The sequence below is a fragment of the Diospyros lotus genome, chromosome 9 (assembly GCF_014633365.1).
Source record: "Diospyros lotus cultivar Yz01 chromosome 9, ASM1463336v1, whole genome shotgun sequence".
Lineage (NCBI taxonomy): Eukaryota > Viridiplantae > Streptophyta > Magnoliopsida > Ericales > Ebenaceae > Diospyros > Diospyros lotus.
The window spans coordinates 1,518,646-1,533,465 of record NC_068346.1 but is presented as its reverse complement, the minus strand read 5'-3'; the positions used below and the strand labels follow the sequence as shown (position 1 = coordinate 1,533,465).

The following is a 14,820-nucleotide window of genomic DNA, read 5'->3' as shown; positions in this document are numbered from 1 at the left end:
AAAATATACATTTTACACACCTTAATAGCTTTATGATCATATTTGTATTACCAGTTTCTCCACATTCCAGGAAACTAAATCTCCACCCACTAAAACAATCATAGTGTATGATTATTACTAAAACAACCATTAACACTCGTCTGGGTCAGGTAGCTATTTAAAGGTAATTAATCATACATATTACTGATTTTCTTTGATAGAATAAGATAAATTATATCTCTCAATTATCCTTGATAAATGAGAAAATATGTACGATTAGTTTAGACTTATTTGTAAAATATTAAATAAATTTACGCTCAAATAAATTTATCTGTATAAAATAAGATAAGAACTCACGTGAGGTTTTTTCAAGACATGTCAAATAAATTTAATAAATGAGTTAGAAAGGACAAATATTTAGAATACTTTTCATATTTGATATTTTTCACTCCATATTTTAGTTAACAAACACTGTCTTATTAGAATAAGATAATACACATCTCTCAAGGTAAATAGGTAATCTATCTATTATCTATTTATCTCTTATAAATATAAGATAATCATCCCCTATAAATAATTAAGTCCATGTGAGCATAATTACAGGCATGAACATAAATGCTTATAAACTACACATTAATAATTACTCATCATACTGGTGAAATACACTCCGGGAGCGAGACTCATAGATGGAATCCATTTCTCTTGATTCTATCTAAATCAGGTATAAGATAACATTATTATTAGAATTTTAATTTTAATAAATACCTAGATTAATCCTAACACTTGTACCATAATAACATTATAAGATAGCATTATAATTTTCATGCCGGTATAGAAAATTAAATTCCCAAAATTTTCATATATATGAATAATTTTTCTGGAATTAATTATATATGCTATCTATTTTTTATTTTTTTCACCTGCTTAATTAAAATGGGTCTTTCATCTTTTTTTACTTTATTTAATGGGCTTTGTCCGAAGGAAATAATCCAGGCCATAAAAAAAATTGGCCCAAAATATGTTTTGGGTTTTAACCAGCCCAGCTGGGAAACAGCCCAAAAAAAAATGAAGAGGCTCGGCCTGGCCCAAAGTTTGACTCTTGAATAATATATATAAAGACTTGTATTTTTAACTTATCTAAACATATAAAGATAGCTAGTATTAATTTCTAACCAAGAGAGATGACTAAGTATCTATTTACTTTGCATAAATATAGGATGTTCATCACCTATAAATAATTAGGTTATATTTGTGACACGCAGTGTAATCACAACTAGAAAAAGGAGAAGTAACAGGAGTGATTGAATTCCTATAAAGAGACATCAGACTTATATATGGGCAGGATTGTGTCCAAAAGTATGATTTTTGAGTCTGGAAGATGCAGACTGATGAAACACCAAACGATCCATTCACATCAATATCCTTGGCTGAGTCTGCAGACTTTCTGCTGAATTGAATCCAGTCTCTTGATTCTTGTTTTGTTGGAGAATCGAAGCCATGTCTTGCAAACTTTATTCCAAAACTCTAGTAGATGAATCTGAATATATTTGATCATTAGCTAGGAGCACATGCAGATTGAGATAGGGAATTGGGGAGCCCTTGATTTTGTAACAACCATTAGAAAGAAGTTGTTGGATTCTCCAGCTTGTTTCAACTCTTTATCTTAAAGGAGCTTGAACCCTTTCTATGCCCTTTGCAGTTATCTTCGTCCCCTTAATTAGGTTATATATAGGGTAACTAATTTAGCCCCTTAAATGGCTTGTTTCCCTTATATTAGGCTTTCATCTATTGGTTGTGAATATATAGAATTATCAAATCTACAGAAGCTTCCAGAAATTGAGAAAAGCAAAGTAGCAAACAAGAATTGTCCTTTGCTAATAGCCCTTTTAACTGGAGGAAGAAATGGAAACAATAAATGGCAAATATAGACCCAAAAAACAAATCTACATAAATGTGCTTACGGATGATAGTGTTCCTGGGCTCAGCATAGGGAAGGAAAACCACGAACTAGACAATGGCGACAAACTTAATCCCAACGGACTTTCAGCCGGGACGGAGGTCTCCGGCAACTTCCACGGCGCCGCGGTGGTTTTCGGCCAGGGAAGGCCCCCCGAGGTGGCGGGCGCAGCTTTCGCGATGCTAAGCGGCGACGGAGCCATGGCTTGCAGGCGCCGGGAGTACTGGCACTCAGCTGCCGGAGCCCCGGTGAGCTTCTGGACCACTTGCTTGAAGTCCACCGCCGCCACCTTGTAGATCCTCTGCGGGGTCGGAGGCAGTGGCGCCACCGGCTTCTTCCAGGGCTTGGCCGGAATTCGACGGACCAAATGGAGCGCAGAATGGAATTGAGGACCGGGGATTCTGGGTCTCCTGGCTGAAGGGAGGAGAGTACTGGTGGAGGAGGAAGAGGAATACGATTGCGATTCCATTACCAATTAAGTTAAAGATCGAAGAATACTGCACCAGCTTACTTTGTTTCCACACAAACATATGGATGTTTAGCCCTATGCTATATATACCGCCATCATGTTTCACCAACCTTCTATAATTATTTACCAATATAATACTTTTAACTAGTTAAAAAGGTTAGGAATCAAACTTACCTTGTTAATAGGTGTCACCTAGCATGGTGCTCACAAAGGTCACATCTTTGAGTGATGATTAAAACTTTAATTATTACCCATCTCATTAATCTCTCATTTAACATTCCAAACCATATGTATATATATGGACACTTAGTTGATTTTTTTTATTAAAAAATAAAGAGTTAGACATATAAATATGGACACATGCACTTTTTTAATTTTTAATAAGATAATGCCAACTAAACTATAAATTTATCTCCAGTACAAATGAATAATATTACTCTAACTTCAAACTGTGTGATTGGGTATAAATTTATATTTTTAGACCAATCTCATTGACATGTTATATTTCTTATGGTCTTTTCAATATGAGATTGGACAAAATTAAAAAACTCTATAATAGATCACTGTATATATTTTGAAGGCTAGTGCCATTACTATATTGAATGGTTTGATTAATCTTCGAGAAGGTGAGGGGAAGACATTTTTGATTCACTAATATATTAATACATTATGTTTTATATTATATTATTATAAATATATAATATATTAATACATAAATATCATAAAAGTATCACCACTACTACCATTCAAACAACATTTCCGATCAATAAATAACCGGGGAATAACGGAAATAATTGAAAACTGGTTTTGTAGAGAGCCGTCGGCGGCGGGGTTGGCTGACGTCGGATTCGGGAGAAGCCAAGGTCAAGTGCTCAATGTTTGACCATGTGCCGCTTTGGCCTTCCAGATATAATATATATATTTATATGTCGGCTTGGTTTTTTACTTTTCTTCATGGCTATCGTAGCGTTTAATGCTTGAATTATATGTATATATACGTACATATATGGATGGAGGCTTTGATCGATCTAACGAAGGTCAAACCAGCCGCCACCCATGGCCGGCCAGGCCAGTGGCCACACCACAGCCGTCGGCATCCAACCCACGTAATGTTCATCATTGTTCAAATATTTTAATTAATTATTAAAATATTTTAAAATGTGATGCATTTTTATAAATAAAAAAATATTAAATATTAAAAATAAAATACATTACATGCTCCGTGTTTGGGAATATTACTCATCAGCAAAACCCTTTTATATACTGTGCATTTATTCTATTTTGTCTTTAATATTTAAATAATTTTATTAGTAAACGATAAATGTATTATGTTATAAACTATTTAATCAATAGTAGCATAATTGTTTATATGTTTTTCTATATAATATGTATTTATTGTAGTTTGTCTTTAATATCTAAATAATTTTATTAGTAAATAATAAATATATTGTCTTGTGAATAAATGTAATCAGTTAATAGAATTATTTAATTTTTTTGTATTTATTGCAAAAAGTTTGGATTTTTTTTACTATTTGCCCATATGTAAAATTATTATAAACGTATTACACAACTGAGTGTTTAATTAACATTTTTTTTTATAATTAATGAGCAGAGAGTCTTAACTTTTTTAAATAATTGTCTTTGGCTTCTCGTTTTGGGATAGATTTGAACTAGTTGATTGAGGTAAGAGGTAAGCGTCCACGCAACATGTAGCACGGCAACTTTGATTAGTATTTTGTTAGGCTACTAATGTACTCTGATTGCTTAAAACTATTATTATTAGGGTAACGTTAATTAATGTTTTATTATTAATTACAATGTACTCTTATTAATTACAAAGTATTCTTATCCAATCTTTTCAACTTTTGCAATTAGGTTCAAATTAATTAATTAAATTGAGTGCAATTTTATTTATCTACTTAGAGAGTGTGTTCATATTGATTTATTATACCAAACATCATATGATAATAATATTTATGGAATTCACATGTACACATATTTTATTTTTTTTACAAATTATATCATTTTTACTTATGTCTACATATAGATCCCACGTATAATATTAGTATTATATGATATCTGTCGTGCCAAGTTAACATGAACATGCTCTCTAAATTAATTTTACATATTAGATAAAATTATATTCAATTGAAACAATTTAGACCTAATGTCAATTAGATAAAATAATAAATTTGAATAATTATTTTGTCATTTAAAAATTGATATTCACTTTTGTTGTCATTAACAAGTTACTTAAATTTGACAATTTTCTTTTAAAACTCGTGCACTGTCTTTGTCTCTCTTCTCACTCTCTGCAGTCTTTTTCTTTTAATATGTTTCAAGCCAAAGTTTAATTTAGTTTAGTTTTTTTTTTTTTTTTTCCCTTCCATAGGTCGCCAACTTTCAAATGACCACTCTCGCATGGGAAAGTAGAAAAAAATAAATAAAATAAAATTGATTAGGGTTTTAACGTCAATCATCACCCAATCCATGACATAATTGTGCTCTCTCTCCGATTTTCTTGCAATTTCAAGGCTGACAACATGGGCACGGTTCATGAACCGCCGGTTCCGGTTCTGGTTCGTGCCGGTTCGGTCAAAGATTTGGACCAGTTCGGTCAACGGTTTGAGCCGGTTCGATCAACGGTTCCGGTTCCGGTTCAAACCTAATTTTTTTAATTTTTTTTTAAATATTGTTGTATTCAATTTTGGTCCTTGTTCCGTTGTTCGGTTCGGTTTGGTTTCGATTTTTAATTGTTAAATGTAATTGTAAATATAAATATTCTCAACCATATTTTTAATAAAAAAACACTACTAAAAATTGAAGAAATATAAGTAATAATTTCATTAAAAATAATTAAAACAACTAAACAAGTATGTAATACAAGTAATTAATTTTTACAAATGTGAAAAATAAAAAATAAAAAATAGAATTAGACTTAATTTCATTAAAAAATAATTACAACAAAAATGTAATACAAGTAATTAATTTTTACAAATGTGAAAAAAAATAAAATATGGACTTGGATCCTACGCATCTTCATTGGAGTCGAAAGTCGCCGTTGTTGAACCATCATTAACCCATTCGTCAGATGATGATGAATGGATAAGTTCTTCTTGACGTCGCATGTTAGTTCTTTCCCAATCATCGAGGCAAACTTGAGCTTCCAATGATTCTGGAGCCAATCTTGATCTTCTTTCGTCCAAAATGTTGCCTCCACTACTGAATGTTTGTTCAACGGCTACAGTTGAAGCTGGAACTGCAAGAAGTTGACTTGCAATAATTGCAAGAGTTGGAAATGTCTCCTTGTGCCTTTTCCACCACTCCAAAATTTCAAAATTTAAACCTGTATCATCACCAAACTCAAAAACTGTGGTTAGATAAGTTTCGAGCTCCGAATGTGAGCTCGATCTAGGTTTTTTCTGTTAGAACAGTAGGTTCTATGGCACACACCAAGAGGGGGGGTGAATTGGTTATTTTAAAAACTTGGTAGAAATAACTTGAAAAACTTTTTAATACAGGTTGAAGTTTTAATGATTTAAAACGTGAAGCATATAAAATGACAAGAGTGAAACAAGTGAGGAATTAAGGAATGCTTGGAAAGATAAAGATGATTTAAAGAACACAAGCACACAAGAACACCAATATTTATAGTGGTTCGGCTTAACCCAAGCCTAATCCACTACCTTAGCTCCTCACTAAGGATTTTTCAAACCATCCACTAAAACCCCCTACTTAAACCAAGTAGGTCCTCTAGTCCAAGACTAGGAATTACAAAAACCTCCCACTGAATTGGGCCCTCTAGCTACACAAGCTAGGAAGAAAAAGAAATGTAGAATATGAGAGGATCTAAGAGATGAATCTCTTAGTTACAATGTCTCTCAAGATTAAACAAGGCTTAAATGAATGTATTAACAATAATAGAATAAAGTCTTGGAGAGAAAAGTATAACAATGAAAGCCCAGAACACTGTAAATACAAAGGAATATAAACTGTAAGCTCAAATCAATTCATTCCCATCCATTAGCCTTCTCTTGATCATCTATGACATGTATATATAAGTGTCCCACGAAGTTGAAGAGAAATAGGCTGTTTGGAGCCGTTGGGATTTGAAAAAATAGCCGTTGGAACTTTCTGCAAAAAGAAATAGTCGACAGAAGAAATATATAGTTGACTATTTTTACAACTAAAGCAAGAAATAGTCGACAGACAAAACGAATAATCGACTATTTTATAACACAAAATTTCAATAGTCGACAGACACATTCCAATAGTCGACAGATGCTGAGATATGAAGAAATTTTTGAAACTTATGAACAAAAATAGTCGACAGATCAAAAGGCATAGTCGACTATTTTTACTCGATAGTCGACAGATGCTAAAATAGTCGACAGATGCTTAAATAGTCAACAGAACATCAAAAATAGTCGACTATTTTGAAGCATAGACGACAGAATGATCCTGATAGTCGACTATTCTATAGAAAATCTTGAATTTTCAATACATCCTTATTCGATTCTTTTAAAACCTCATTTTGATTATCTTGAAAGCAAGTTGAGATTATCAAAAGTATATTTTGAAACAAATCACTCTCAACAAGCAAGTTTTTCAAATCACTCTCAACCATACTCAATATTTCTTCTATAAGTTTTCATATCTTGCTTCAAAGCTTATATACTAAAAATTCATTTTCTCATTCATATAATCCACATGATAGAAATTGATTTTTATATAGACATTCATCAAAACCATTTCATTACTAAGAGATATTAGATATCAAAATACTAGGAGATAGTTTTCTAAAATGAACACTTTCTAAAATGAACACACTTTCAAAAACATGTTCTAGTTGGTCTTTTGCCTTAGAACAATTTTAGCTCTATGTTGACCAACGACTTCAAAGCGAATTTGAAAATCATTTTAGGAGATTCTTTTAAGACTAAAAACTTGACTTTGCAAATCTCTAACTAAAATAGAGAATCATAAATCTTTTTGGTTTTCATTTTAACAATGCACTTGAAATTGATTTTGTTGAAAACCACCACCTTGATTCATGACTTAGGGATTTAATAACATATGTTTTTCATCATCAAAACTAAGCACAAGGGTAGAACATCATTTTCCTCCTTTGATCTAAAAATTTATGACCCCATTTCATTGGTTGGGAGGAAGAGGAATGCGAAGCCATGGATGGAAATGATTCTTCACTACTAGGAGCAATAACATATGCTTCATATAATTGATTGCATAAAGTTCTAACCTTAGAAATTATAATATTCACATCAATTTCTTCATTATTTTCTAATCCTAACAACGAATAATAGTTAGACAAACACTCAATTAAACCATCAAATTTACACCTATGATCAAATACCATAGTAACAAGAAAAATTTCAGGAATAAATTGATAATAACGTAACCATTTTTCTCTCATTTCTAAAACAGCATGACAAATTTCTTCAACATTAATTCCTTCCATTAATACACCGGCCACATTCATTGCTTCTATTAAAAATTGATGTGAAGTTGGTTTATAAACACTACTAAGTGTATGAGTAGCATCATTAAAAATTCGTAAAATATTCAAAATTGAACTACAAACATTCCACATAGTTGGAAAAATAGGATATTGTGGAATATAATTTGCTGCAAAAGAACACAATAAATCTTTATATTCAAAAGATTGATTAAGTAATTTAAAAGTTGAGTTCCAACGAGTAGGGACATCTTTTGAAAAACGTTTTGGGGTTTGACCATTGGAGGTGCAAAAATGTGCCCATGCTTTTGCAGTTCGAGGGTGTACCCAAATATAAGAAATAACATTTCTAATTGGATCTAAATAAGAATTAAGTGACTTAATACCATCTTGAACACATAAATTTAAAACATGGCATGCACATCTAACATGAAAAAATCTTCCACCAAAATTTGGTTGGCAAATTCTTTTCAATTCATTAATAAAAGCAGTATTAGCCGATGCATTATCAAAAGAAATTGAAAAAATTCTATTAACTAATCTATATTCTTGTAAAATTTGTTGAATTAATCTACAAATATTTTCAGCATTATGACTTTCATCAAAACATCGATACGCAAGAATTCTTTTTTGTAAAACATAATTTTCATCAACCCAATGACAAGTAATACCCATATATGAATGAGTTTGCCAATGATCACTCCAAATATCACTACAAATAGAAACATTAATATTATTGTTTTGAAAATATGTTATCAATTCAATTTTTGAGTTTTTAAACAATTTTAACAAATTCCTTTTCAAAGTATTTCTAAGAATTGATTTAAAACTAGGATTAACAAAGTTTTGACAAAATCGAGTAAAACCTAATTTTTCACCAAAACTAAAAGATAAATGATCAATTGCTACCATTTCAGCTAAACCATACCTACAATTAGCTTCATTATAATGAAATAATTAAGGAGAGTTTGAAGAGGTAGCAAACCCGGATATTTGTGTTTGATCGCGGCTCAATCCAACCTTGAGCGGGTGCTTTGTTTGCAAATGTCGGACGAAAGTACCATATCCACCTCCTTGCTTGAATTTGTATACCTGATTACAATAATTACAAGATACATCAAATTTACCATCTCCTTTTGGTGTTTTCTTGAAATGAATATTAAAAATATCAGAAGTAGAAATTTTTCCACCTCCCTTTTGTTGAGTTTCACTCTCTTGTGTTTGAAAATTTTGAGTTTCAAACTCAACATTTTCAAAATTTCTACCTTCACTTGCCATTTTTTTGAAAAAAGTATGATAATAAAAAAATATAATAATGATAAAATAATATAATAACAAGTAATAAATAATTAACAATATAATTGAATAAATTGATAAATAACAAAATGAGAAGATTGAAGAAATTGAAATTGAAATATTAAATGAGAGAAAAAATTGAGAGAATAATAGCTTGAGACTTGAGAGAGAGAGAGAGAGAGAGAGAAAGTGTGAAAAATGAGTGGCGGAGGGAGGGGTATATATAGATAGGAATTAAAAAATTAAAAAAAAAATTAATAAAATTGGAATTGGACCGTTGGCTGCCAACGGTCCAATTTTGGACCGTTGGGGGGGGGGGAGGGGTGCTGCACGGGGGGAGGGGGGGTTGTTTCGGTTCCACGAAACCGGAACCGGCAGTTCCAGTTCCGGTTCCGCGGAACCGGCGGTTCCGGTTCCCCGGAACCTTGAACCGGAACCGGACCGAATTTCGCCGGTTCAGTCCGGTTCCGGTTCGGCCGGTTCCGGGTCCGATTCCAGCAGGTCCGATTCCGGTTCGAACCGTCGGTCCGGTTCAATTTTGGCCATGACTAGGCTGGCATCGATGTAATCCTCAAACTCAAACTTGTCTTGAATGGGTTCTTTCCTCCAAGAAAGGAGGGTGGGTCTGGCCTTAATATATCTTTCAATGTTTAAGTTAATTATTATATTTGAAATTAATATAATATTTGTACCCTTAGACACTACACCTTTACATAAGAGAGTAGTGCAGTTAGTGCAGTCAGGAGAAGGCCATGTGAACGATTGGATGCGATCCTCTAAATAAATCGAATGGACCAATTATGGGTGTAACTTTGGGTCTTGACTCATCTTGGTGCTAGGTTGTTTGATATCGGGTATTAGGGTAAGCCCAACTTTTTTGGCCCTATCTGAATTAAGCTTTTTTCTTATATATGAGTTTTTTTTTTGTTTCTGAGACAAAAAAGAACAATTGGATTAAATAGTGGCGTAACCAAGAGAAGGGTTGGGCCCACTTGGGTGGGCTTTTTTTTCAAATTTTTCTTTAAATTAAGAAATAATATATATTTTCACCTAATGCATTAAAAATCTATTTATTTAATTATACCCAAATTTTATTTCTTGTTGATAAGCTAGTGCTTTTTTTTTTCTTTTCAAAATTTTGCAAAACCCTTTAAGTATTTATAGTTGGCTATCGATGTTCGACATCCAACCAATCTTTAAAGCACAAACACATTTTTATTGCACTTGCTGTCAACCTCACTCTCTTCGAATTCGACCAATGTATCGTTTTTCTTTTGATATAAAAAAAAAGATATTATACCAATGATACAAAGTACCTAACAAGGTTCTCTTTCACGGGATTAAAAGTGGCCCAGTTGCAGCACAAGCAAGCAACACAACCGAGCCCATTATGAAAGAGGAAAGAGGCCCAATTGGTTATAAATCTGCAGCTTGGGCTGATCCATTGGCCCATTCTAAAGACCTAGGGGTTATGGCTTCATCTTAACAAAGCTCATTTTGGTTACTACCCAAGATTGCAGCATAACTAGTGGAGTACTTTGTCTAATAATTTTCATGAAATCTAAATATAATTTTATCTTTGTGGCCAATTTAGAATTGTAGGTTTAAGTTCTATTAAGTACATAGAAAATGTATTTTTCCATTAGATTCTTAGGGATCACGCTCATCAAAATATGCGTCGGAGAGGCCTTACTTTTTGGACATGGCTAGTATCTAATGTTCATAGGTTACATTAAGATTACATCTTTATTTTACTGAGTTATGATCTATAATGAATATTAGATACTAATGTTTATGAGTTTAATATCAACGTGATCACTATATAATTAGATGTGAGCATTCAGTCACTTCGATAAACAAAATTGAACCGATTGAATTGCTCAAATTGAATAAACAGATGTCACAAATTGAATTAAACTCACTGAATAAATTTTCAGACTGAACAGATCAAAAAATTGTAAAAAAAATAATAATAAAACAAAATAGAACAAATTGACAACAAAATCAAAAATAACAAAGTGCAAAAAAGAGATTATTTTTGACATTTTGATCGATTCAGTTATTTTGATTTTTTTTCAATATAGAGATTAAATCTAATTGGAATAATTCAAATATTAAACTTAAAAATCGAATTGAACCAACTTATAATCTAAATCAAACTTAATCAATAATATTAATTGATTTAACTTAATTATTTTAATTTAATCACAATGTTCATATTATATAGAACATTGTTAAGCGAGGTTGAATGAACAAGTCCACCTACTTATTCATTTATTTTAAAAATTGTATCTCATTCTTTAGGGATATTTTAATTAACAACAGTATTCGTATTTTAAATAAAAGATATACGGTATACCATCACGGACTCGTTCTTCTTGTCCGACCACATCAACGTGAAGAAAACAAACTAATGAATAAAAGCCAATAGTAATAATGGAACGTGATTAATAATTGACTAGTTATCAATGGAGCTACTTAATTAGGGTAATCATTAAGTACTAACAAAAATAATTTTATTATATTATGGGGCGAACAACGGGTATTCATGATAGTACGTTAATAAAAAAATAATTTTATTATATTAATATTTAATATTTATCTTGATATTTTGATATTTATTAAAATTAAAATATTTAATTATTTTTATAGAATTTTTTTGAGAAATTTTTAGATAATAGAGTTATCTTATTTATTTTTTATTCTAAACCCCATTAAAAAAAAATTACACTTTTTTAATCTAAAAAGTTATTTTTGTCTTTTAATTTTTTTTATCTCTTAATGGGCTTTTGTTTATAATACATGAGGTGCATTTAATGCACTTAATTTTTAACATTTGAATATTTTTAATAATTAATAATATTTTAAAATATGATATATTTATTATTAATGAATAAAAATATTTAAATACTAAGAACAAGGAGATTAAATATTAGGAGTGTGCAAAGAGTCGGTTCGGTTATCGAATGAGCCGAAATTCACTAACTGATAAAATCAAATCGATGAGTAAAATCAAATCGAATTGAATTGGTCGATTAACTCGAAAAATTGAACTAACCGATAATCAAAAAAATTAAATCAAAATCGTATAAATTGAACTGAACTGATTAAATCGAAGTAACTGATAAAAAATATATATAATTAAAAAAATATTATTTTATAAATATTAAAACAACAGCGTTTTAAAGTTTAGTTAGTTCGATTCTTCTAATCAAAAAATTAAATCGTAAATCAAATTTTTGATAAAAATTAATCTAACCAAAGCAAATCGATGTCAGAAAAAAAAGCCAAATCAAACTAACAAATTCGTTTAATTTAGTAGTAATTTAGATAAAGTGAACTCTTACTCTAGCTGTTAAATGCGATTTAATTAATTGGGAATGGAAGTGTCACGTCACAAGTGTGTTCTAGTCAATCATGGTTGAATTCCAGGAATAAATAATTGAACTTTGAATGGGAATTCAAACAACCTTAGTAGTGGAAAGACGCCCCCATTGGAATTCAAGCTACTAGCTAGCTGACACCACAGGGCACAGACTTGCAATCAGGCAAGCAATGGAATTATCAATGTGAAGTCATTATTAACCAGCAAGACTTGGGGGTCTCTTTGTGACAATTATTCACCCACCACCTAACTTAGGGGTAATCTGTTATAACGATTTTTTTAATTAAGATATAGCTTTTTAGGAAAAAGGGTAAAATTCCATTAAGAGAGTCTTTTCGGCCATTAATCAAATGGGTAGTTGCGTTCGTAACTTAAAAGAGTGTACTTGTATGTTTACTTTAAAATCCCTTACTAGGTTCTATTTTAAAGTTAGATTATGAAATAAAAAAAATAAAAACTTAATTAAAAAATATATATGAACTTTTTTCTGAATATAATTTTTAATATAAAATTAAAAATTTTAAATTTCATCTCTAACCAAGTTAATATTAATAATGAATTTATAGACGGTGAGAAAGTCACGAGTGACATGACTTGAATTTTGGGTTTGGTAAATCACTGTATCTTGATTGAAAAAGGTGGGTTTTTTTATGAAAAAGTTATTTAAGTATTTAATTATAATATTTACATATTAATATGACATAATATAAAATATATTAATATATAAAAATTGTTCGATAAAAAAGTTATCTTTCAATTGCCAATCAACCATAAAGAAGATATCTAATCGCACGTTTTTTATTTTAAAAATAAAAAAGTATTTTTCAGCTCACCTACTACTGGGCCAAAAGATTAAGACTAATATAATATAATTTTTCTTTATTTGAACAGAATCTGTTATTAATGGAACGTAAAGAGAGTGACGTAAATCTGTTATTCTTCTATTATTTGAAAAGAATCAAATGTAAATGAGAGTAATATATTTTTTCTTTATTCGAATAATATCTCTTTATTTTTAAAATAAATAAATATAAAAATAACAAAAGTAAAATAATAAAAATAATAATTATATTTATAAACATATCTCTTTCTCGCTCCTTAAATCCTAAATAAGAAAAATAGAGATAGAAAAGAGAAGAATAACAGTAGTGATAATTTAATTATAAATATTAATCTCATTAATTAATTAATTATATGAGTCGATAAAGTATTATTATAAATATTAAATTTAAATATTTAAATAAGATTTCGAATCGACAATTTGATGACCCTACAGTGAGCTATATAATCAACGATTGTTGGGAACAGGTGTGGATAAATAGCCCCTCATAAGGCCAACCAGCATCGCCTTGTCAACACCATCCCCTTCACCTCTCAACTGTTCCCCACAAATTGATTATTCATCGGTCATCACTACTGTAACAATGCAAACAAACAATGGTTTCTTCTGCTTCTTTGAATGATTTTTCTTTATTAAATTCCAAGCATTCCCTATCAAGCCTGCCCATTACTCACAGTCACCTTTCCCACCCCTTAATTTATGTAATTTTATATGATTTTTAAGTGAGGCTCATGCAACTTAATCTAATCCAAGAAATAGTTTGATGTAACGTTGGAATGGTAAGGATAAGTTAATATATATAGTTTTTAAAAGGTTAGAAAAAAATCAATTTAGGGCTTCAACTTTTGGATTTTTGTCAACTTAATTTTTGGATATTTTTTTAGCTTAAATTCATTCTTAAAGAGCAAAAGAAAACTAGAGTTTTAATTGTAAAGTGAACCATTTTAAAAAATTTAAGGGTGAATTTGAGCTCGAAAATAGTTTTAAGGGCTGAATTGATGAAAATTAAGAATTATGTCCAAATTTGTTCTTTTTTACCTTTTAAAAGTGAGCAATTTTTTTTCTCAAAAGATCTTTTGATTATAGTCAGTCTTCATTCCAATCCTATCTTACCCTTTCTAAAATTTACAATTCGCCTATTTCATGCCTCTAGATAAATTGACAGATTCATCATGAGCCGAAATTTGGAGGGTTAGTTTCTCGAATAGACACAGTCGATTGCATAATCTCACACAAAAACATAATTAAACTCACGATCTTGCGATATTTCAAACATTGAAACCCATGTGATGGACCGTATTTATACTAAATTTTAAGAGTATCGGATATAATTTATGCTTTTGGGTGTCCTATTTTAATTGAACTCCTTTAAATGTTAATATTTTTGAAAAGCCAAACACAAAAACTAAACCCTGTT

General features: G+C 30.7%; 1 protein-coding gene across 1 annotated transcript; it reads right to left on the bottom strand.

Annotated features, from left to right (window-relative positions):
* Positions 1-1,830: 1,830 nt before the first annotated feature.
* On the bottom strand, positions 1,831-2,476 carry LOC127810213 (uncharacterized). Its single transcript, XM_052349553.1, has one exon. It carries the CDS (start codon positions 2,403-2,405, stop codon positions 1,923-1,925), a length of 483 nt encoding a protein of 160 aa, XP_052205513.1. The 5' UTR covers positions 2,406-2,476; the 3' UTR covers positions 1,831-1,922.
* Positions 2,477-14,820: the final 12,344 nt, after the last annotated feature.

Coding starts and splice junctions, on each gene's coding strand:
- LOC127810213 (XM_052349553.1), bottom strand. CDS start 2,405: ATGGAATCGCAATCGTATTCCTCTTCCTCCTCCACCAGTACTCTCCTC.